The 26,364-nt window shown below is 34.9% G+C and overlaps 1 protein-coding gene across 1 annotated transcript in view; it reads right to left on the bottom strand.

The window, feature by feature from the left end:
• Positions 1-26,364, bottom strand: part of COG6 (component of oligomeric golgi complex 6) — a 99,679-nt gene that overhangs the window by 52,055 nt on the left and 21,260 nt on the right. Inside the window, exons 5-13 of the mRNA XM_047723247.1 lie at positions 24,305-24,416; positions 23,111-23,193; positions 22,674-22,744; positions 19,047-19,140; positions 13,629-13,757; positions 13,459-13,550; positions 11,876-11,940; positions 7,280-7,371; positions 1,713-1,830 (exon numbers count right to left, since the gene is read on the bottom strand). Coding sequence (XP_047579203.1) covers positions 1,713-1,830; positions 7,280-7,371; positions 11,876-11,940; positions 13,459-13,550; positions 13,629-13,757; positions 19,047-19,140; positions 22,674-22,744; positions 23,111-23,193; positions 24,305-24,416 — 856 coding nt within the window. The remainder of the gene's footprint in view (positions 1-1,712; positions 1,831-7,279; positions 7,372-11,875; positions 11,941-13,458; positions 13,551-13,628; positions 13,758-19,046; positions 19,141-22,673; positions 22,745-23,110; positions 23,194-24,304; positions 24,417-26,364) is intronic.

Genomic DNA, 26,364 nt, shown 5'->3' with positions numbered 1-26,364 from the left:
AGCTCCCAACTAGATTAGACAAATAAGAACGGGATATTTCAAGGTATCCTGTCTACCAAACATGGGCAATATCATCTTTATTCTGTAAATTTTACCCTCTTTCTATATTTTATATAGCTGTGATTACTACTGAAATTCCCAGGTTGGTAATGTAGAAATTATTTTAGGTTCCTGCCTCTCAGGTACCCATATTCAATCAGTCACCAAATTTTGAAGGTTTACCTTTACACCTTAAGAATGTGTTGCTTCGTGGCTCTTACTAGAATCTCTACTTTAGATCATGTATTTTCATAAAAAGAAATACCCTGACACTTTCCTATTCTGTCTGCAACCTGCAACCTCTCTCCTATCTACATGCTATACCACTTTTCATGTGATTTTTTTTAATAAATGAAAAATGTGTTTACCGGTGACTCACAGCATGTGTTCTTGTGCATTCTTTTTGTTTCCTCTATTTAGGATGACCTCTGTCCACTTCCTTTTCTACCTATTTAAATTCCACATCTTTCTAAGTTCAACTCTTCTGTCTCCCTTTCTAGAAAGCTCCTCCTTTTGTGCTGGCACATCACCCTCAGCACATATCTTTCCTAAAATATGTGATTCCACAGTGATCACTGATTAATTTAATTATTCCCCACTAAAGAGGAAGCAACATGAGGCTAACCAACCTTGTCTGCCACTGTACTCTCATCAGCCAGCACATGTTTATTCATGTTCAAAGTATGCATGAATGATTTTTCAAAAATTTTGTTTAAATAGGAACTCATATAAACACATCCATAACCAGCACTGACTGTTAGTAAACTTGTGGTATAAACAAAAATACATAAGACAGGAAAAAATTTAAATAGGGCCACATCTATAAATTCATGTTGCTTTTCCAAAAGAATTTGAGTTGTGCATGGGGGTCAGAAAGCAGATTCCTATTAGGGCATCTCTGAGCTTATGAATATAAAAACTGACCAGGGAACTATGGATTAGAGTGCTACTCACTATTCTACATTATATTACAAATCTGTGCTCATAACAGAGAGAGTGGTATGATTAAAAGAAAAAAAAAATACAGTGTTTGTGAGCCATCCTTCAAAGACTTAAGTCCTTAATGAAACAAAAATAAAGAAGGATTTGCTACTGTAAACCCATTCATTAAGGTCTTGCCACAATGCACTGACCAAGTGAAAAATATCAGCTCTCGGGACTCTTTCAGATTTTTGTTGTGGTTGTTTGTTTTTTGTGGGAAGTTTTTTGTTATCTTATTTCCATAATTAATTATAGTATATACTCAAAGGAGCATAAATTTCTTAAGGACAAAACTGGATCACTGGAGAGTAAATATATAAAGCAAGCTGTTTAGAAAAAAACATTTAGTAAGAGTTCCAGTTTTCTAATCTGTATGTCATCTTAGTCCTGACCTAAACATAGTAAGTTTGCTTTAATTACAAATTTTTGTTATAGAAAACTGGTAGTGAAACTAAGGCTTGAGATTCTACTTCCAATTATGATTCAATATTATACTGTTCCAGGAACCCCGCCTATAAATCTAGATCCAGTAAAGCCATCTCAAAATAAATTTTGTCGTTCACAGGAAGAACTCAAGAGAACATTGTATGGAATGGGAAAAAATTGTCACCAAAGTAAAAACTGTAAAAACATTTTTTTAAATGTGAAAGATTCACCTCACATAGTATAAGAATCAAATTTTTCAAACATACCTTGTCCATTAATTTACTTGCATGAAGACTCAAGCTATTGAAGAATATTTTTTTGCTTAGCAAATGCATTTCTTCAATGGTAGTCAATAATGTAGTTGCACTATTTCCAACAATGCCACTAAAAGCAAAGAATATTACAGGTTGCAAAACAGCAGCTAAAACAATTCTTTAACTGAGTACAATTCCTTTAAAAGATCTAGATTTAGGGGCAATTGAGTAGTTCAGTCGGTTAAGCAACCAACTCCTGATTTCAGCTCAGGTCCTGATCTCAGGGTTGTGAGACTGAGCCCCACGTCAGGCTCTGTGCTGGGCATGGAGCCTGCTTGAGATTCTCTCTCCCTCTCTGCCCCTTCTGCACCCCCCACCCATGCTCTCTTGCTCTAAAAACAAAACACAAAACAAAATAAATAAATAAATAAATAAATAATCTAGATATAAGTAAAAGTGTGTATATAGAATATAAACTGTGAATTAACAACTACTCTAGCTTCATAAAGTTTTTTTTTTTTTAAGAGTTAGGTGATGAACAAATGGTTTCAATGTTGCACAACCTCTTTTAGAAAAACAGACACTCAATACACAAATCCAACTCTCTATCCTTCTCTATGACAGTAAATTCATCTCTTGATTATCTAAGACTTAATTTTAATTTGAAGGAAGCCATTCTATCAGTAGCTCTATTCATAAAATATTTAAATTTTATTAACACTGAGTTATTCTTTCAATTAAAACTCTTACACCATATCCAATTTATAGTTTCTCAATTTTTATACAGCTGCCTAAATAGCAGTGTATTTAGACTAATTATGAAAAATCTGGCAGTATTTTAAAATATTTAATTATTAGCACATTCTGTACGCCTTAATTTGCTATGAAATTTCTTAGATCTATCCAAGGAGTTTCTAATTTTTGCCAAAATGTAAGACAAGCATGTATATAAAACAATTCCCAGTCTTATTCTCCAAATTCATGTACTGAAAGTCATTTAAAAATGTGATGTTAGGGGATAAAGTTTTTGTTAATGTGAAAGATGTCTCAAAATAAATATAATGGCACTGACAAATACCACATGATACTAAGCAAAAAGAAAATCAGCAAATTTAGAGAAAACTGATATGCTACATATGATATATTATAAAAGCAAATACTAAATCTACATATTTCAATACACTCTGAAACTGAAACAAACTGGAATGAATTCTTTTTTTTTTTTTAAAGATTTTATTTATTTATTTGACAGACAGAGATCACAGGTAGGCAGAGAGGCAGGCAGAGAGAGGAAGGGAAGCAGGCTCCCTGCTGAGCAGAGAGCCCGATGTGGGGCTCGATCCCAGGACCCTGGGATCATGACCTGAGCCGAAGGCAGAGGCTTTAACCCGCTGAGCCACCCAGGCGCCCCTGGAATGAATTCTTATATATTTAATGCAGACAAAGCAAATTAATAGTTAAAATATATACATATAAAGCAAATAGCAAAGTAAAAGCAAATTCCTAAAGAGGCAGCCATAATTCCTACCTCTTAAAAAAAAAAGCATTTTGGTTAAAAGTATTACAAGCAAAACACCAAACTAAATTGAAAGAAATTCTCATACATGCCTACACATACAATAAAAGTAAGTATGCCTCTGAATAAAAGTATACCATCCCAATAAATGGATACAATAAAACAATAAATGGATACATACAGAAACTCATCTTTTATTTATTTTTATTTTTTGTATTTTTTAAAGATTTTATTTATTTTGAGAGGGGAGGAGTGAGAGCAAAAGCAAGAAGATGGGCAGAGGAAGAAAGAAAATCTCAAGCAGACTCTCCCCTGAGCATGTAGCCCGACCAGGGCTTGATCTTACAACCCTAATATCATGACCTGAGCTGAAACCAAGAGTTGAACACTTAACTGACTGAGCCACCCAGGCACTGCAGAATCTGGTATTTTAATTAAAATTAAGATACCAAGATATGTGTACATTCATTTTTTTAAAAATGGAGTTATCAGTCATACTTGGCAATTAGATCTAGAATTTACTAGTGTTTACTAAGTACTCACTAGGTACCAGTCACTGGGCTAGATACTTGTAGATGCTTTTTGTATTTCACTCCATATTTCTAACCAATATGCTTATCCTCCCCTTACATCTTTCAATTTTAGGTATTATATAGAAGAGCCCCACTACAGATGATGAGAGTTAAATTCTCTTACATAATTCTCATCCCCCACGACAACATACCCAAGCTTCATCTTTCCCAGGCTCCCTAATAGTTATGTCATAGGGTTCTGGTGAATAAATACTCAATATTTACATTATTACAAGCACGTAAATACTATTCAAAACTGTCCAAGGCATCAGGTATTTCAACATAAGGAGTGAACAGGCTGATAAAAAAGACAAAACCCTGTGTCACAGTCTTGTACTAGGCCTAAAGAGCAACCAATTCAGACTGAAGAAAGAGAAAGGGGTCTCCAAGATGAATGTGAGAAGGGGAGAGGAGAGAAAGGTTGGGAAGGACTGGTTGATGTGCTTGACTATATGGTGAGAAAATGTAGTCTACTTAAAGAGTTTGGGTCTGAAATAGTGATAAGGACATAGGAAAGTAAACAAGTACAGAAACAAAGCGATTATTAACTATAGAGATAAAAAGTTTTATGGAAAGGAAATGTAATCAAAGTATGCTGGATTCCCTGTTTTTATGGATTCTACATCTTCCTTTTCTTGGTTTACTATGGCCTTCTGATGGAATCCATCCATTTGGAGTTTTAGTGTATAGGATGCAAAATATTTTTGAAAATTGTGTCACCTACTTTTCCTCAACATCACTGGCTATTCCTTTTCAATTTTCTTTGTGGGTTTCTTTTCTTCTAACCTCTAAATATTAGAGTTTCCCAAGACTCAGTCCTAGGCCTCTTCTTTATCTACACTCACGTTAAGTGATCTTACCTAGCCTAAATGCTTCAAATACCATCTATATACTGCAAACTATGAGATTTATAGGTTCAGTCCTGATTTCCCTAATATCTGCTCACTCAACATCTCCCACTAAATGTTCATAGGGATGCTATACACAACATAGTCAAAAGTGGGCTGGACTCTTCATTACCCATCCACTCCCATCAAACTGTCCTCTCTAGAACCCTCCCTCCCTCTCAGCAAATGACAATACCACTCATCTAACTTCAAATCAAAAGCCAAGAATTCACCCCTGACTCCTCACATCTCACCCTTTCTAGTCCATATAACCTCTTATCTCTGGAAACAACTACTTTTCACCCCCTCCAAGACTATCACCCTCCTCTGATTCAACTAACTGTCTCTGCTCAGAACACAGCTTCCTAAATACCATCCTTGTTCCCCTTTACTCCACTACACTACATTATCCATACATGCCCAGAGCCACCTTATATCACCAATCAGCTTAAGTCACTGAAACACCCATCTCCCCCCCACACACACACATCTTCTTGGACCCACTCCAATACTTTATTTAGTATAAAACCTAAATCCTCACCATAGCCTATAAAGTCCTACATGAACTGGCCTCTGCCTACCTTTCTGATTTCATCCATCTCTACTCCTTCCATTCACTCTACTCCAACCACTGGCCTTCCTTCTGGTCCTCTAAAATGGAAGCAAAAATTTCTGGCCTCAGGGCCAGACCATACCCTGTAAAGGACACTCTTCTCTGAGATCTTTACATGCCCAACTAACTCCTTCACGCTCTTTAGGTCTATACTCAAACATCACCTTCACCAAAAGGCCTTTGAAACAGCTACATGCGCAAACACCTGCCCATCATATGTGGTCACTCTCTATGCTTTATTTACTTTCTCCTGCTTTATTTCTCTTCAGTACCCTTATCATGTTAAAATTATTATTCTATACTTCTTCCCCCCCATTAGAGTATATGTTTAAGCTATTCTGTTCACTGCTATTTCTTTAGCATCTAGAAGAGTGACATTTATAATCTGTTTTTTAATTAACTCAAGGAAGAAATATGTGAACAAGTAAAAAGTACTTGGAAAAAAATGTATCAAGAGATCCAACTGTCATCCTCAAAATCATCATCTTCAAAGACAGAAAAATTATAATTCTCAGAGGCTAAGCAACCTATTGCCTTCAGAATCCAAATGATTTTTTTCTTAGCATTATTTGCATTAGAAACTGAGTTATCATTAACTTCAAATAATAAATTTCATGCAGTGCCATCATGGGTATTACTACATAATGTAAAAATAATTTTTTGCCTAATACAGCATTAGTTACAGTCTTCACTACTTTTAGCTGCTCTTGTGTTTCCTCAGTACAGACCATTCTCTTATTTTAGGAAGCCTCTAACATCACAACTGAAACTAATTTATTGCTTTTGAGTCATAGCAAGTGGTGGTAATAAATTTGTATCTAAAATGTTAGAGGACTACCCAAATCCTATCTCTGATTAGTTTTATAGCCTGTGGCTTGTTGGTTTTGCTTAAAAATGTGAAACTCATCTCTTAGCTGTGAAGTTTTGGGTGGCTAACCTCAGCTATTAGAAGGTAGGTAACATCACTGCCATAGTCTTTTGGTGCTTCTTAAACTAGTGATCCCTGTACCTCTCCTGGATCTATTAGTTATGATAACCCCTCTTGGATTTTAACAATTGGATTTCTGTTCTTGATTCTAGCATACTAGAAAAGTAACTGTTAAATCTTTTTTTTTTTAAAGATTTTTATTTATTTATTTGAAAGACAAAGATCACAAGTAGGCAGAGAGGCAGGCAGAGAGAGAGGAGGAAACAGGCTCCCCGCTGAGCAGAGAGCCTGATGCGGGGCTCGATCCCAGGACCCTGAGATCATGACCCGAGCCAAAGGCAGAGGCTTTTTAACCCACTGAGCCACTCAGGTGCCCCATGTTAAATCATTTTTAATGGACTAACATGGAAACTACCCAACACACAGCTTGAAAGGACAGTGTTTTAACACAACTACACATGGAATAAGGTATTACAGTGACATAATAAAGCTCAAGTGTATACCATCACTACAAAGTAAAAATAAATGCACCCTTTAGAGTCAAAGATCGTATTATAGAGAAAACAAATGGTTCCTAATAAAATAAAGTAGCTTTTATTTAAAGAAGATAAAGTAGCTTTTATTTAAAGCTAAATGATAAAGAATTTACATTATCTACATCGGGGATAGGACACGTCACTTACTGTGCCCTATTTTGAATATAACGTATAGTTGTTAGGTGCCATGTATGTCTTTTACTAATGCAAGAGGTTTAAAAATGTACTTACCCTATAAACTTACAGTTATAAGCTGTATGTGTGCACGTTTATGTGTGTGAGGGTGTGTACATTTATGTTTAGAGAGGAAAAGGAAATAACAGACCTCAAAATATACCACAAATAATATATATACATATATATATAATGATTCATACAGTGTGGAGGTTCTTCTAGTTATATTTAGTTATACAAATGGTGAAAACAAAACAAAACAAAAAAAACAGAAAACAACCCTTATACTATGCTTTAACTGAAATGATGTATCACATAGGATTTAATAAAGCACATTTAACCATTTCCCTTACCTGATTGTATGATGGTAAAATTTGAGGAGGTTAGAAATTTTATATAATAAAACTGCCCCAGGTTCAGCAACTATCACTTGCTCAATTCGAACCTATTAAAACATGTAAAAAAAAAAATTTCTTAAAGACATAACTTTCCTTCAATAATCAGAGGTGGTATAAACAGCATTTAAAAAGATAAAATTTAATTATTGTAGAAATCACAAAATTCCCTCTAAGTAATTTCTGAATATTAAATTATAGGGGATAGTAAAATAACAAACATTTTAACACAGATATACTCTACAAAGCAAAAAAAAAAAAAAAGACAAACAATAAACAACAAAACCCAGATCCACTACCTACAGAATTTGGCTTAAGGCAGTTGCTCCCAGAAATAATACAATGATGAGGTCACTGTGAGGTTCTTCACCAGATTATAATGGAATTTAGCTCAGCACTATTTGCAAAGCAGCTGTTACATCCCTAAAAACAGGTTATCACTACAAATCCTGCTCTACCACCAAATACACAGGAAAAAAAAAAAAAGAAAGAATTCTTATTTTCAAACTATTACACCAAATTTCCTTTTTTATTAGACAATAACAGACAAAGCTTAAATGAGCACCAACATTATGGCTAATTATGGCTACCAGGGCAATAATCAGATCTACTTCCAAGTTAACTTGATCTCTCTTAAGATTAACTACTAGGAATCTTAATTAAATTCCATTCCTTACTGATCTTGCCCTTACTTTTCCCTAATTAATGGATACCATCTAAATCACACTGATAATGCGCTTATTTACGTATTGTATCTGTTCGGAGCTGCTGCTTACATTGTGTCATCTTGTTTCCTAATGAGATTCTAAACAGAGACATTGTGTTTTCTGCTTCTTTTACATCTCTACAGCATCTGGTAGAACAGTACATACACAACAGATGCTTAATACACCCTTTTTAAAACTGAAGTTTCTCTATACTTAGATTTTGGAATATGTCATAATGCCAACATATGTGATTTGCTAAGACAGATTTTATAAATGTATGTATATGAGCATATAAAACCCTCTTAGACTACAGAAATTAAGTAATCCTTACATGAATATGTTTATGAAATTCATACATCTTTTGGCATAAAGTACTAGTGAGCTAACTAACATACGTTATTAATCATGAAAAGCCATGATTTTACATATTACAATTTCTTTCTAGGTCCAAGGCCTGGATCAATAGTGATTTAAATTATATATTAAATCAATAAAAGTGATCCCTTCTGAATTTTAATGTAATTATTAGGACAAAATATAAAAGATATTAATTGTAGACAGACAGCTCTTCTCCAGTACATTTATAACAGCAGAGAACCCATCATAATTTATGAGGCTCAGAGCTACAGTACACTGAGTTTTTATTAAAAGAGATAAAATTGGGGCGCCTGGGTGGCTCAGTGGGTTAAAGCCTCTGCCTTCGGCTCAGGTCATGATCCCAGGGTCCTGGGATCGAGCCCCGCATCGGGCTCTCTGCTCACCAGGGAGCCTGCTTCCCTTCCTCTCTCTCTGCCTGCCTCTCTGCCTATTTGTGATCTCTGTCTGTCAAATAAATAAATAAAATCTTAAAAAAAAAAATTAAAAAAAAAAAATAAATAAAAATTAAAAAAAAAAAAGATAAAATTCAAATGTTAGCTGGTAATCTATCTGCAATCCAGAACATTCACATAAAAGAAATATCATTTTACCATCTATGGACTTGAAAAACAAAGATTTAACACATTAATTCTGGTAAGTCCAGCTACAACTCTGAAATGAAGATACCTGTAAAGTAACAGGCTTCACACTGATGATCCACAGCACCTTCTCCACAGTATATGCAATTTTAAGCTTAAACACAAAGTTTTAAAACTGGAAGTAATAATAACTTATGCATACATTTACAAATATATAGTTTACTACCTAGGAAGTTCTGCTTTAGTAACTCACACAGTAAAGGATAAATACAGGGTAGAGTAAACCAAATCCACAGTTTTGCAAGGGTATCCCTCATTACCATTACAACCTTTTCCTTATGCTTCTAAAAATCACTATCTCCCCTTTCCTAAAAAGGATTCACTCTTACAAAGAAGCAAGACCGAATGAGAGATACTTAACCAAAAGATCCCAATAGCATATGCCATTATGAAAAGTTCAGCGGCTTATCAGGACAAAAAAAAATTCTATTAATGGAATGTAATTAATGGAATGTAAAAATCTTTATATTACTGGAATATAAAATATCACTAAATTTGATTATAATTGCAAAAGAAAATGTTAAAGTAAGTTTTCGTTTGTTTTCTCAGCTGACAACTACAGTATATCAACTGAGTATTGGATACCCAAATGAGGTTATATAGGAAGAAAATTCTGAAAATAATGTAAATTGTCATAGGTATATAAAGGAAGAGAAGAACTGTTGGATCATATAATGTATCAAGCTATTTTGACACATAACTTCTGTAAACATCTGTTACATATTCTCTGGAGTATGCATTTAATTTACTATCATATGAAAAGATCCAAGGTTTCTGTCACTTCAGACACTAAAAGGATTTTTTTTTTAATTTTACAGTAGAAATATTTTTGTTTGCTTACTAGTTTTTTCTTCACCTTTTGATATCTGATATTAAAATTTCACAGGCAATCACAATAATGACCTATAATTGTTATAAATACCTTTTGGGACATAAACTTTTAGGAAGATGAAATGAGGTACATTTTAAAACAAAGGCATAAATTTCTTTATATAAGCAAGGTTATTAATTTAATATTTTTAACAACATAATAACATTTCTTACTCAGACCAGAACAAGAAACACTAAAGTCCATTCCAACCCTCAGATTCTAGAATTATATTGTGTATAATCACTTTAACAACAACAAAAAAAGTTATCAGTAATAAAAGGAACATAATATCCTAAGTAAGGAAGGGGGTAGAGGGAAATAAGGGAGGTAAAATAAATTTATTCACCAATGCAATTTATTCATTGTTATGACTCCGAGTTCCCTCTAACTCTATGTAGTTAGGAAAAAAATATGCAAAGTGTAGAAAGAGAAATATTTTTATTTTCTCCTTTCTTTTTTTAATCTTTCCAATAACTGCTAGTATACAAAACAAGCGACATTTACATGAGTATAAGTGTCTGAAAATCAAACTATGGCAAATAAATATTTCATTTGAGAGAAGTAAAATAATTTCAAAATATTTTGCTATTTATTTACTGAATATGCAACTGAATCCTAAGATGATCAAATTACAGTAACAATTAAATCTGTAAATCAATTATTACAAAGGTGTGCAGTTTGATATTTTTTTGCCTACAATAAACAATAAGATACCAAAGAAAATCTTAGAAACAAAAAATTAGTTTTAAAATTAGTTATTGGTAAAAATAAATCATAAACCTTTTGGATTTCAATTTCTGCATACTAAACTGAAGTAAATCAACAAGGAAAGTAAACCAACAACTACAAAGTATTCCATAAATACTAACAGAGAAAAATAGCATTTGCTGCAGGCCTAGTAGATGGCAGGAACTATGTACTTCATCTGCACAGTTTTCTCATTTGATCTTCACAACCACCCTTAATGGTAGCTTTTTCTCTCTTTTTTTTAAATTTATTTGAGAAAGAAAAAAAGAGAGCAGAAGCAGGGCAGTGAGGGGCAGAAGGAGAGGGAGAAGTAGGCTCCCCGCTGATCAGGGAGCCCAGTGCGACAAGAGGCTGGATTCTAGGACCCTGGGATCATGACCTGAGCCAAAGGCAGATGCTTAACAGACTGAACCAGCCAGGTGCCACATGGTAGGTTTTTATATACTGGTTTCAACAGAAAAGGCAACTCAAACAAGTGAACACAATTAAGTGGCAAAGTGGAAATTCTAACCCAAGTTTGACTTCAAATTCTGTTCCTTGTACTATAAATGGTATTGATAATAAAACCTATATATGTTATTTTATCCTTATATTTATCATCATTTATTGCTATAATAGACAAAAAATGTACAATGCTTGAAACATAGTAAATGGAACCATTTCTCAGAAAATTTCTGTTAAAAAAAAAAAAAAGAACTGTTAAGAGTTCATAGATTTGGGGTGCCTGGGTGGTTCAGTGGGTTAAGCCTCTGCCTTTGGCTCAGGTCATGATCTCAGAGTCCTGGGATCAAGCCCTACATCGGGCTCTCTGCTCGGCAGGGAGCCTGCTTCCCCCTCTCTCTTTGCCTACCTCTCTGACTACTTGTGATCTCTCTCTCTATGTCAAATAAATAAATAAAATCTTAAAAAAAAAAGAGGTCATAGATTAGTTATTTCAAGGGACCTTTTCTCAATTTATTAACATAAATTACCATGGAAAACATAATATGGTAAGAAAAATAAGTGAATATATGCAAACTAAGAATATTTCAAATTTTCTTCCTTAGAAAGAAAATTGACAATGATTACTTTAAAATGTATTTTATTATCTTACACTAATGTTAACTTGAGAAAATTATAGCTTGACTTCAAGCTGTTAACAGTTTTTTTTTTTAACTCTTAGAAATATTTAGCCAGATGCCATATAACATATATAAAAAAACAAAATATTTACCTTTAGAGGCCTACACACACCCTCGGTAATGTGCCCAACAACCTCCTGGATATTTTCTTCAACACCTAGAATTAATTACAACATAACTGAAACTTTTTTTTCCATATTACACATACATTCAAAAAACTAAGAAACAATAATGCATATGATTAATGGCACTAATTACAAACATTTAAAATAACATAACATTATTTTATTAAGTTCAGTATCTGTTAGGACATTATTACGTTAATATCTGGGTCTAGAGCCTTGTTAATTTATTTCACTGCTGACTAATAAAATGAACATTACTTCTTTGTGAAAAAGAGTAAATGTATGAGTCACAGGAAAAAATGACTAGGAAACATATTAACTGAAGGAAGTTATGTGAAGATGTGTTAGTATTTGTTCTACAAATGTCTTAATCTGGGCAGGAGTGCTGAACACAGAAGCTGAGCTTATAAAGATGGAAAAAAGCACACATTGTAATCTAACAGAAAAACTGGCATTTACTAAATACTATTTACCAAGCTCCTGTTTACTTGGCATTTACTGCCTGCAACCGCCTTCTTTTTTTACACATAGAGAAGCTGAGGCTTGGAAGAATGAAGCCATTCCCAAAGAATAACCCATTTTATCCACCTCTGATGTATATTTTTCGGACCTCTTCACACTGCCTGTCATCTGTATTTCACTAAAACATCTTTTAAGAAATTCATTCTTTTAAACTAGGTTAATTAGGATAACAGAAAACAACTTTAAAAAGTTCAGACCTTGTGCCAATCAAACACACCTGCTGAGTCTAATTTGTATATCAAAGAGTGAAAAAAATGAGGAAGGCTGAGTAAAGATATTCCCCGTATACACTAGCCTCTCCTGGAGATCACGTTGTGAGCCAGAAGGACGTGGGGCTGGGCAATGCAACACAGTCAAGTGATACCAGTCACAATATTTCCCTTTAATTCCTATCAAAAATAGAGTATCTTCATTTTCCATTTACCCCTCAGTATTGTAGTCACAATACTAAGAAGATCTGAAATTCTGTAAGTAACAGACATAGTGACTCAAAAATCATCCATTTTTGTCTTCCTTGAAAGCAAGACAAAAACTTTAAGAACAATTAGTACTACATGAGTAATTATTCAAAAACTTTAAAACAGTCACATGAGAATGAATAAAGTGGTTGGGTGGTAGAAAAGAAGTAGTATAGCTTAATAACCTCAAACTCAGTCTGATTACTCATAATTAAGAGGAAGATAATTCCACCTCTCGCCTTTAAAGTGGGGCATGGAAGACCTGAGAAAGTGGACGCTACATGCTCCAGAAGTGCCTTGAAAGTGAGGCAAGGGAGTCTAGGCCTGCTATGGGAGGGCTACAAGGGACCAGTACACGAGTGTGAACGGCTATGTGACAGGAAAGTGATGCTGAGAGAAGCCTATTAGCAGAAAAGGGAAACCAGAGAGGAAAATTAAGTAGGGTGCTTAATGTGACACCTAGGTGTGAAGAGTTTATCTCTGTGAAGCTGACAGCAGTAAGAATAGAAACAGAGAAGCCCTGGGTTATTTTCTATACTTAGACATTAGGAATAACAACAGAGGACCCACCTTGTATAGTTACATGCTTTAAGAGAGCTTCAAGGTGTTCTTTTTCAGAAGCAGTAGCTTGATGGAGCCAAGCCAACATATCTCCTACATATCTAGTGCAAAAACTAAATGTTAGTGAAGAGTTCCTTCAGAAAAACATCAAATATTCCAACACTGTCTGATTACTATACCTTAAAGGGTCATGGGAGTGCATTTCAATGGGTCTTGGTGTGCCTCCTGGGCCCCCTCTTGTAAGAGCATCAATAAATCCACGAACAACGGTGCTTCTTCTGGCGGTTCCAAATTCATCTAAGGTATACCTAGAAGAAAAAGTTATTTGAAAAACAGATGTGTTTCTTTTTAATGGGTATATCCAATTATTCATGCAATTTCTGAGATAAGCAAGACATTTACAGCTTCTTTACACAACTCTCTTAAGCAATTCTGTTTTTAAACAAAAATTATTTATGAAATAAATTTATCATAATGAAAAGTCAGTCTCAAGTTCCCTATTTTTACTACTCCTCAGAAAGAACGTTGGAATTTGGGATTGATAACAGGGGCAATGGCAATAAGGGACAGAGCAGTGGGTCTGGTAAAAGTAAAAATCAAGGAAAGGTGAAAATCCATGATTCTTTAGGTTTTGGTAACCTCGGAGCCCAAAACATGATGTTCTAGTGTTCGCAAAGGCCATAATATCTAGTTCTCAGAAGACTGCTTACAGTTAGAACTCTGCAATCCAAAAAACAACATTTTTTTCTACCACCATCAAAACTTTCCTGAACATATTATCCATACCTAAAAGCTTATTTTGACTCTAATACTAGACACATGTTCTTTAAATTTACTGAACAATGAGGCATACAGAGTAAAAACTTTGATGTATATTTAGAAGTGATCTATTGTGGTTAAAAGAAAGAAAAAAAAAAGACTTCCTAAAGTGAAGGAGTTTACAGGAAAGAGAACTTTAAACTAGGAGATCGATTCAGGGTGAAATCACAGGATGGCCTGGAGTTGCCAAGAGTGCACATTTCTCTGACTACAATCACCCTTGGTTTCCCACTATTACCACCATTCCTTACACCCACCACCATTCAAAGTTCTTGCCATTTTAAAAGTACACAGGAAAAGAAGAAATTTTTATCACAATCCAATGTCAGTGGATTCCAGACCCATGAACTTTTAAATCTCTAGAGTTTCTAACAGACAATAGACTTCACATTAAGAATTATTTCGTACCTTACATATAAACCAAATTACCAAAATTTGGGATTTGGGTTTCCAAAAGAATTAATTTCTTCCACTACTATAAAAGCTATACTGCTTTCTTTAACATGCTACTGATTGAACAAAAAAATCCACATTTTTTTCAGGGATGCCTGGGTGGCTCAGTCGGGTAAGTGACCGACTCTTGATTTCAGCACAGGTCATGAACTCAGAGTCATGAGACTGAGCCCTATGTTGGTTCCATGCTCAGCAGGGAGTCTGCTTGAGATTCTCTTGCTCCCTCTGCCCCTTTCCCTGCTCACATGCACACTCTCTCTCTCAATAAATAAAATAATTAAACTTCTTTTAAAAATCTTAAAAAATAAAAAATAAAATCCACATTTTTTAAACATAAGAAAGTTGGAAGAGGGAATATTTTTAAATAAAAGGGCAAGTACAGTGAAGTGGTCAATATCTACAAATTTATAGGAATCTGAACCTTTTTAAAGGGCTGTTCACTAGAAACCAGATCATGTTTTTTTGTGTTTGGCTTCAGTTAAAAGGAAACAGCTCTGAAATTCTGTGTAGTGACATACTAGCAATATGTCAAGATGAAATGCACTATCCCGCCAAGCTCTAAGCACGCAGTGAACTTGTAAGCACTTTCTATTTTTTAAAACAAACTAGAACCAAAATGCTTTGCTTTTTTTTTTCCCCTCGTGCTCTTAAATTTGTATGTTTAGTGTAAAGGATGCATTCTTTTAAATGATCACCAACTCTATGCAATGACTTCTAATCAGATGATTACTTACAGTATAAAATTCACAACTTTTAACTTCTCAAATACATAAAACTCATTCTCAGAACCCACAATAAACAGAAGCAATGTAAATTCTGTTTCTAGGTCTATTTACTCTGATCTGTATAATTATATGAAACACACATATACATTAACATGAATGTTAATCTCCCTGCAACAATAGATATAATTTGAAGCAAAACCAGCACGCACTACAGTGACTCTTCAATGACATCCATATATGTGAAACACTTTTTCCCAGAGAAAGAATACTTGACTAAAAAGAGATTATTTCCCAACAAAGGTCAAAAATTCAAAATGAGCTTTACAAAGGTGAGTGTTATAATTATATAAATATTCTAAAATGTCTCTAGCTAAAATTAAAAATTAAACTCCTCATTTTTTTTTAAAGATTTTTTTTTTTTTTAATTTATTTGACAGATCACAAGTAGGCAGAGAGGCAGGCAGAGAGAGACAGGAGGAGGAGGCAGGCTCCCTGCTGAGCAGAGACCCCGATGCGGGACTCGATCCCAGGACCCTGAGATCATGACCTGAGCCGAAGGCAGAGGCTTTAACCACTGAGCCACCCAGGCGCCCCTAAACTCCTCATTTTTAATGTCTATAGCAAAAAAAGAAAAAATCTGGTCAAAAAGCAAATTAAAATATGAAAAATGTTGGTCAAAACCAAATTAAAGAATAGTGTAAAAGCCTCCAAGAAATGTAACAAAAACATAAAGAATGAATGGGGCGCCTGGGTGGCTCAGTGGGTTAGGCCGCTGCCTTCGGCTCAGGTCATGATCTCAGAGTCCTGGGATCGAGTCCCGCATCGGGCTCTCTGCTCAGCAGGGAGCCTGCTTCCTCCTGTCTCTCTGCCTGCCTCTCTGCCTGCTTGTGATCTCTCTCTGTCAAATAAATAAATAAAATCTTTAAAAAAAAAAAAAAACATAAAGAATGAAGAAATCAGCAAATTACTACATTCTTTAACACTTTATATTCTGAAGGTGGACCAAAGGAAGGAAGATATCAATCTACTTATAATAAATTTATTTATTTAAAAAAGATATTTTTTTTCTTCTTTTGAAAATTTTTAAAAAAATTTATTCACTTGAGAGAGAGAACACAGGCAGCGGGGAGAGGCAGAGTGAGAGGAAGAAGCAGAACCCCCAATGAGTTAGGAGACTGAGGCGGGCTCAATCCCAGGACCCAGGGATCCCAGGACCCAGAGAGCATGATCTGACCTGAGCTGAAGGCAGCCACTTAAGCCATCTGAGCCACCCAGGTACCCCTATCAAGAAATTTCTATACTTGATTTATTAAAAATTAATAATGCATTAGCACTCCACAGTTACATACTGCCTAATAAAAACTGGGTGGAAACTCCTCTCAAGGACTTCAATAATTACCATTTTTCTTGCACAGGATACCTACCCTTTTGAGAAAGACTAAGGTCAGTGAAGCTTTTACACATTACTTCAATAAAGTTCATATAGTGCCATCTGGTGGTTAACATGATACATTGTTAAATTTTTCCTACATTTAAAGAAACTACCACTTTGGAGATAAATGATTACTTAATGAAAGGCCAATTTTCTTTTTTTAACATTCATCTTATGGGAATCACTTGGTCTTAAAAATCCTCCTCCTTTCCAAGTTAACTTTCAAATGCCTCTTACAATCTTCCCAACTGCACCGCTGCCTTCCCTATTCCCTGGCATGTGTCCCTTCAATATAAATCCTTTTCGCCCATTATAGTTCTATTCCATGTTTTTCAAGCTTTTCCTGGCGGTCATAACAGATTCTAAATACCCCTCTGTGGTTGACAACTTTCCAGTTTATCTCCTTCCAAAATAAAAATAATAGCTAATATTTAGTGGTGAGCAAAGCATTATACTAAACACCTGATGTGAACAATTTAATTTAATATTCATAAAGATCCTGTAAGACAGCCACATTTTTATCCTCATTTAAGGAAACTGGGGTTTATGAAAGTAGAGGGGCTTGCCAAAAAAAATCTAATTCAGAGCTCACCTTCTAAACTATTATGCAATATTGCTCCTTTCCAAGTGTTTATTGAGAATCAAAATTTAGTAAAAATATATTTATATGGTAGGAATCAGCTGACTAAAACACACAAAGGCATTTTTTTAAACAAAGACTAACCCTGTGAACAAATATGAATCTGTGGACAATGTAACACTTGACTAAAATCTAATACCAAATATTTTCAGCACTAAAAGACTCTCATAATTAAACACCAATACCTTAAAGTTAAAAGGCTGGGAAAGAAATTCCAAGGTGGATAAAATCTGCTGAGCTGGTGAGCCACGGTGAACAAGGTTTATCACATATCCATGCACCACGTTCAGGGCTATCACGATGCAGCTCTGGCTGCCAATCCAGCAGCCAATGCAAGCTTTTACAATCAATTTCACAAAAATACATGTTGTTTCGCAACCTACATCTCTGCACCTGCTATTCCCTCAACTTGGGATGTTCTCAATTCCCTTCTTTTCCTGACAAATGCCTCTTTTCAACCTTGAGAACTCACGTGAAACCTATTTCCCAGAGGAAACCTTCCCTAATGTTCAGTCCTTTCCCCTAGCACAGAACACTTGAGACACACAGCACCAGACACAGGGACTCTAAAATAGCAATCACTGTAGTCATTAAAATGGATGTGCTTGTACTTGCTCCCATAAAATAAAGCAAGTTGAGGGCAGAGTTTTATTGATGTTATGTCTCTAGCACATAGAATTGTGCTTAACATAGAGTAAGTACTCAGTAAGTACTCCTGGAATGTTATTATTTTACACAGCTGTCCCAGCATTTGTGTTCTGAAAACTTACAGGCTAAGCAATGTTCCGATCATAAAGAATGATGGGGAGATACTCTAAAACTATTATAAGCCTCTGAAAAACATGACTCGGAGCAAGACTGAACCAAATGCCTATATGGAGTCCCCTAGTTTTCTGTTTCCCGTATTGTAACTCCCCACTTGATCTCCCTATTTCCATACTACTGCAGAAATTAAAAATAAAAATTTACTTCTATTTTACATAAAGAATAAAATTAAAATATAGAATAAAAATATGTGAACAATTAATAATGCATGGAGTTCTTATACAAATCACCATCATACATCTCTTGGCCGCATAAATTACTGAATCAAACACCTGAACTCCTTCTTTTCTTGAATCTTATTAATGGAATCCTGATTTTAAATTTTCTTTTTTTCATTTCTGGGAAATTATATATCTCAGTCCCCTATCTGACCTCCTTCTCTCTAGGGAAGGGTTGATAAAGGAGTTTTAGTTTCACGCAATTCTAACGTAGTTAATGAGCTGACAGACTGAGGAAAAGCCCCTTAACCTCTACATAAATAAAGGGTAGTCTAGATATAGGGACATCCTGCTTTTCCCTTCCATATGGCATTCTATAATACACAATGAGCAAATAAGCTGATGCTCCAATGATACACATATGAAAATATCACTGTAAATTATATTAATCAAACTAATGTATATAAATTTAATACTGAAAGCCAGCATAACTCATCAAAGAAAAAATAGATTTTTTTTTTTTAAATTAGGAAAAAGTCACCAACTTATATAAGACAGGTCTATCCTGCAGGGCTTCCATAGCCTGAGTTAATACTGGAGATATGTCACATGATTCTTGGGTCAATGTTCTGCATTCACCTGAAAAATAGTTAACATATAATTATAGCCCTTGTTAAATTAAAATTAGGTCGTACACCTAGAGTCTAAAGTCTTAACAAATATTACAAGAAAAAATGCTCAGAAGAACTTAGAGAATATGCCAATCAAAAACTATTTTATGCTGTCAACAACACTAAAAATGTAAGCTTAAGTATTTGTGTAACTTTATATGACCACACATGCTATCCAGTGCACCCCAAACCTCTATTTTATTATTATTTAGAGACTACAGTTCTAAAGAAACCAATCAATGAGCAAGTATTCACTGAGTAACTGCTACACACATGGCAATGTTCAAGGGGGAAGAGGCAGAATATAAAAAATATATTACCAATCCCTTCCCTTGGGAGCAAATTTAAGCAGTTTGCTAAAAATGTTCATATAAATAATATATGGTAATAAGATAATAATTTCAAAATAGTTTAGATCCTCAACTTTTAAAAATCTCTACAATATCTTCTTTATTTTACTACTCCAATTTTATCCATAAAATGCTAACTAAATGTCTACCATGTTCAAAAAACTCAGAACTTGTTCAGAAATTCCCAAATATCTGGTATATGTGGACCCCACGTTAGCATTATATTTTCTAGCAAGCACTGAGAATGCATGTTTTAGAAATGAAAAAAATGAAATCTTTTTTTTTTTTTTTTTAAGAAGACTGTTGACTATATTCCCTATTCTGTACTTTTCACCTGCATGACTTATTTTATAACTGGAAGTTTGTATCTCTTAATCCCCTACACCTAGTTTGCCCACCCCTCCCCCACCATCATCTACCTCTCCTCTGGCAACAGCCAGTTTGTTCTCTGTATTTAAGAGTCTGTTTGTTTGTTTGTTTGTTTTTAGATTCCCATATAAATGAAATCATATAATTTTTGTCTTTCTCTTTCTGACTTACTTCACTTAGCATAATAATTCCCTCTAGGTCTATCAGTGTTGTCAAAAATGGTAACTTTCAGTTGCTTTTATGGCTGAGTAATAGCTGATTGTATCTATATACACCACATCTTCTTTATCCATTCAGTTGACCTTGAGTTGGTTCCATATCTTGGCTATTGTAAATAATACTGTAATAAACATAAGGGTGTATATATCTTCTTGAATTACTGTTTTCATTTTCTTTGGGTAAGTATCTAGTAGTGGAATCACTGGATTATATGATATTTGCTTGTAATTTTCTGAGGAACCTCCCTACTGTTTTCCACAGTGGTTGCACCAATTTACATTCCCATGCATACTGTACGAGGGCTTCTTTTTCTCCACATCCTCACCAACATCTGCTATTTGTCTTTATGATATTAGTCATTCTGAGTGGTGTGATGATAGCTCACTGTGATTTTTTTTTTTTTTAAGATTATTTATTTATTTGACAGACAGAAATCACAAGTAGGCAGAGAGGCAGGCAGAGAGAGAGAGGAAGGGAAGCAGGCTCCCTGCTGAGCAGAGAGCCTGATGCGGGGCTCGATCCCAGGACCCTGGGATCATGACCTGAGCCGAAGGCAGCGGCTTTAACCCACTGAGCCACCCAGGCGCCCCCTCACTGTGATTTTGATTTGCATTTCTCTGATGATTAGTGATGTTGAGTATCTTTTCATGTGCTTGTTGGTCATCTATAGGTTTTCTTTGGAAAAATGTCTGTTTAGTTCCTCTGTCCACTTTTTAATCAAATTGTTTTTCTGGTGTTGAGTTGCATGAATTCTTCATATATTCTGGATATCAATCCCTTATCAGATATATCATTTGCAAATATCTTATCCTATTCAGCAGGCTATCTTTTGTTTTATTGATGCTTTCCTTTGCAGGAATTAGGTATCTTAAGATGACTCCAAAGTCCTTAGGAGTCAGAAGGCCATAGTTTAGAACCACTATGTTAGGTGTTGTGGAAGCACAAAAAAAATGTGAGGTAACATCCTTGTCTTTGAGAAAGCAGAAATCTAACTGTAGAGGCTAACATATACAAATATTAAAAGTTAAGTAGTAATGTACAGAATGTCAAATATTTTCAACAATTAGTGTTTAGAGATGCAAAGTCACTGTGATTTAATGTAGTCATGGAGAGTTCCAGAAAGATGCAGAACCCAAGTTCAGCTTTGAATACTGAAGTAGGAATTGAATTGAAAGACAGAAAGCCAGACAACATTCTAAATAGGAGTAAACAGTGCAAACAAGAGAGGTAGAAAAAGAAATGGGTTTTGGATATAAAGAGTAAAATGATCAAGCAGATAATTAAATTTTCCATCTAATACAGATATTATTAATTTACTGCTTGTATGCCTAACTCCTTCCAACAGTCAGTTGGTAACACCTATTAAAATGTCAGATACTTCTATCCTATCCTTCTGTCTTAATTGTCTTCTTGGTTTTGACAGGCAATTTTGTGAACAGATTACTGAAACATTTTAAAACAAAACTAAAATAAATAAACCACTTGTGGCAGCAAAATAATGGCCCTCCAAGGATCACTAATTCCTGGAACATGTGAATATGTTACAGTACATAGCAAAAGGGACTTTACAGACAAAATTAAGGTAACAGATCTTAAAATAGGGACATGTTCCTGGATTATTCAAGAAAATCCAATGACACAGGTCTTAAAAGTAGAAGAAGCTGGCAAAAGAATCAATCAGAGATACGATATGGACGAAGAGCCAGGAGAGATTCAAAGTGAGCGACTCAATCCATTATTGCTGGCTCTAAAGACAGAGGAAGAAGCCATAAGCCAAAGAATGTTGGAAGCCTCTAGAAGTGGGAAAAGCTCTGAGTGACAGCCAGCAAGAAACTCACACCTCAGTCCGCCCTACAGACTCAAGTTATTAAATTATGCCAACAAACTCAATGAGCAAGGAAACAGATTCTTCTTAGAGCCTTCAGAAATGAATGCAGCCCTGCCAACACTATTAGTGTGGTGACACCCTGTCTGATTTCTGACCTACAGAACCATAAGATAACAAATTTGTGTTGTTTGAGGTCAGTAAGTTTGTGGTGATTTGCTACACCAGCAAGAGAAAAATCAATTCACCATGTATAAAACAGTTACTTAAATAATAAAAAATGCCTAATCAACTCTAAGATAAAGTAGGGCAGAAATATTGACTTTATTTTTTTATTCTCATCCTTAATCATACATAGAGCTTCAATGATAGAAGATGCTCATGAGGGGCACCTGGATGGCTCAGTGGGTTAAAGCCTCTGCCTTTGGCTCGGGTCATCATCCCAGGGTCCTGGGATGGATCCCTGCATTGGGCTCTCTGCTCAGCGGGTATCCTGCTTCCCTTCCACTCTCTCTGCCTGCCTCTCTGCCTACTTGTGATCTCTGTCAAATAAATAAATAAAAATCTTAAAAAAAAAAAAAGATGCTCATGATAAACAGTATGTTCAAAAGTAAAGTTCATTTTTCTTCTTAAAAATACTTTTTGGTTACTAAGATCAAAATATGGCATTAAAGGTCAGGTAAAATAACCAAACTGAAAATATTCATGAATCTAGATTGTATGAAAGAAATCACTTACTTTGAGCCCACCGATAAAGCCTTTCATAAGCTGTTTCTTGAAGCAAGGCCATCTGTTCCATAATTTCTAAACTAAGAAAATTAAAGATTTATTTATTTTAAAGGTTTAGACAATAGCCACACCAAAGAATTTGTTTTAATTACAGAGTGATCTGGTTATAGCATATTAACGTTTTATCATTTATAGAATGATTTTGCAATAACTTTTTTATGACTAAATAAATGCTGTCAAATTTTAATACTGTCACTTAGATAGGCAAGTTTTGTTTTACTCTGTAAGTATCAGGGTATAACCAACTCCCTCCTTATCCAAAGACACATAAAGATTAAATTCCTATTCACAAAATGTCATATTTCAAAAAGAACCTAGGACACTTTTAAAATTTTACAAATATAAGATTAGTAATGCAATTATGAATTGAAAAGGTTACTACTCACCCTGCCGTTTGCTGGTTTGTACGCAAGAGAACTTTGACATCGTTATGAATCCGTTTTACTCTTCCCAATGCCTTGAAAAAATCCTTTAAAAGTAAGAATGCAACTTTAAAATGTCCATATTTCCAGGTGAAATTACATTACTCTAAATTGAAATATCACTACAAGAGGAAAAAAAAATCCTTTCACTTATTCTAAAGAAACCTTCCTGTAACTGACCTCGACCTTCTCTAAATTTTTATACAAAGTGTAACATATTTATTTAAATTTTAAAACATACATTAATTCAACACCTGCTAGCATCAAGTAGTATGCTAGTTGCTGGGAACACAAAATTTATAAAGACAAAAATCCCTGCCCTCAAGAAATACATAGTCTAGTGAGAGAGAATACAAACCTAAAGATTACTATATAAAGAAAAACATGCTGGGGCGCCTGGGTGGCTCAGTGGGTTAAGCCGCTGCCTTCGGCTCAGGTCATGATCTCAGGGTCCTGGGATCGAGTCCCACATCGGGCTCTCTGCTCAGCAAGAAGCCTGCTTCCCTCTCTCTCTCTCTGCCTGCCTCTCCGTCTACTTGTGATCTCTCTCTGTCAAATAAATAAATAAAATCTTTAAAAAAAAAAAGAAAAACATGCTATGTATTACACACCTTATTACTTAACCGTAGCTTTATCACTGAAGATGATGTTTTATGTATCTTTACATACCTGTTCTTGCCCCCTAATCCAAGAGTAGAATGTAAAGTTGGAGGCACAGCGGCCGCTCATAAATATACAGGAACTGACTGATGATGAACTCCAAGATTTTTTTTTCGTTTAGAAAAAGGTAACATAGATAACCAAAGCCTTTTTTTTTTTTTTAAATCAACAGATCCAGGATACAGAATTTAGAAAAGAAGCAATTAACAAGACTGAAAATGGTTGAAAAAGGACTTAGAGATGAGGAGTAGGTTTTCTTTATAAACTTGATACTCTTTGATTTCTTAAAAAAAAAAAAAAAAGCTAAGATAATGCTTTGAATAAACAACAAACAAAAAAGCCAGATTAAGGTAATTTAAAATGCATCTTAGTTTCTACTCTTAAAAAATATTTTTAAATCAAACTTTTAAGATGATAAAATAAAGCCTTAAAAAAAGTGATTTCTCTATAAATCAATATCTGCTATGCTTTAAATTATTGTAACAGAGAACAAGATACCTCAGTAATAGGTCCTTCTCGAGTACCCCGGAGGAGACCCATTTCATCAGAAGTCAGCTGGAACTTGGATAAGAAGGCATCTGCGACTTGCGCTCTTATTTCTAATCTCTGACTATAATTTTAAAAAAGCAATAAAAAAAAAATTAAGCATGCTGTGAATTTGCATCACCTAAAACAAGTTACATCTCTGACACAACTTCTTAAAACAACTGTGAAAGATTCTCAATGTCTTTGAAAGCCCCATTTCTGCCTCAAACATTAGAAGCTTAGTAGGCATGTAGGTAATAAAATTAGCTGAGCTTGTTCTACCTCAGATACCTGAAGACAATAACAGGAATTAATCATTATGCAAAAGAGAAGAAATAAGTTCACAAATGATCCCTGCACAGCAAATTCTCAGTCACTGACATGTACTTGAATTATTCATCTTGTAATAAACAAGGTTATCCTACAGAAGAGAAATACACCAATCTGCAACTGATTTTCTTCTTAGTGAAAAGTCCTTTGCTTCTGAGGTTCGCACATGAAGTATACAGCAACCAAAAAGTCAGGTCTGTTATTTTTTAACTTTAGGTTAGAAACAGAAGCTAAGAACTCATTTACCAATTCCTCATAAATTCATAAAAGCGCTTTACTTTTGTCTTCCCTACTTTTTCTGCATGATACGGCGATAAAAAGCCTTTTAAATTACATTATCTTGAGGCAACCTGTCTAGACTAGGTTGATAATTAAGAAAAGGCACGCTCTCATCTGGAATCTTGTCTGCAAGGACCTGAAGGACTGAGCCGAGTCACCATCTAAAAGCAAGTTGAAAATACAAACTACCTGAATGAATTTCAACATTCCTGGCTTCTCTATCTTAGATTTAAAGAGTAATAAAATTGTCTTTCACTAGCAGTATTCACAAGGCAGAAATATTCCACAATTTAATAATATTCAAATGAGAGTGAATAAAATAAACATGAACATTTTATGTTTAGAGAGTACAATGCATCTGCCATCTTTGTTTTGTTAGTATGGTCGGGTTGTGAGGTATTAAATTCACTCAAATGCTCTGAAATAGTACAGCAAATTAGAAAGTAAAAGTCCTCTAGGTGGCAGTAACATTCTGTTTATCTCAAATAATAATGTAAATCACCCAATGAAATCTACATTAGATAAATGGCCTATGTCCTTAATCATCTTATTATGGATATCAAAAAGTTATCTCAACAGGTTTTGTTTTACATTCTTAAAGCTCCAATCATTATCATACAGGATTAAGGTAATTATAAGAATTCATAAAATTCCTGGAGATTATACAGATCAATCATTTTGACTAAAAGCTTTTTATTTTATTTTATTTTATTTTTTTATTTTATAAACATATATTTTTATCCCCAGGAGTACAGGTCTGCGAATCGCCAGGTTTACACACTTCACAGCACTCACCATAGCACATACCCTCGCCAATATCCATAACCCCACCCCCCCTCCCAATCCCCCTCCCCCCAAAAACCCTCAGTTTGTTTTGTGAGATTAAGAGTCACTTATGGTTTGTCTCCCTCCCAATCCCATCTTGTTTCATTAATTCTTCTCCTACCCCCTCAACCCCCCATGTTGCATCTCCTCTCCCTCATATCAGGGAGATCATATGATAGTTGTCTTTCTCTGATTGACTGATTTCGCTAAGCATGATACCCTCTAGATCCATCCACGTCGTCACAAATGGCAAGATTTCATTTCTTTTGATGGCTGCATAGTATTCCATTGTGTATATATACCACATCTTCTTTATCCATTCATCTGTTGATGGACATCTAGGTTCTTTCCATAGTTTGGCTATTGTAGACATTGCTGCTATAAACATTCGGGTGCACGTGCCCCTTCGGATCACTAAATTCGTATCTTTAGGGTAAATACCCAGCAGTGCAATTGCTGGGTTATAGGGTAGTTCTATTTTCAACATTTTGAGGAACCTCCATGCTGTTTTCCAGAGTGGTTGCACCAGCTTGCATTCCCACCAACAGTGTAGGAGGGTTCCCCTTTCTCTGCATCCTCGCCAGCATCTGTCATTTCCT

Source organism: Lutra lutra, chromosome 3 (assembly GCF_902655055.1).
Source record: "Lutra lutra chromosome 3, mLutLut1.2, whole genome shotgun sequence".
Classification (NCBI taxonomy): domain Eukaryota; kingdom Metazoa; phylum Chordata; class Mammalia; order Carnivora; family Mustelidae; genus Lutra; species Lutra lutra.
This window is presented reverse-complemented; position numbering and strand designations above follow the sequence as displayed.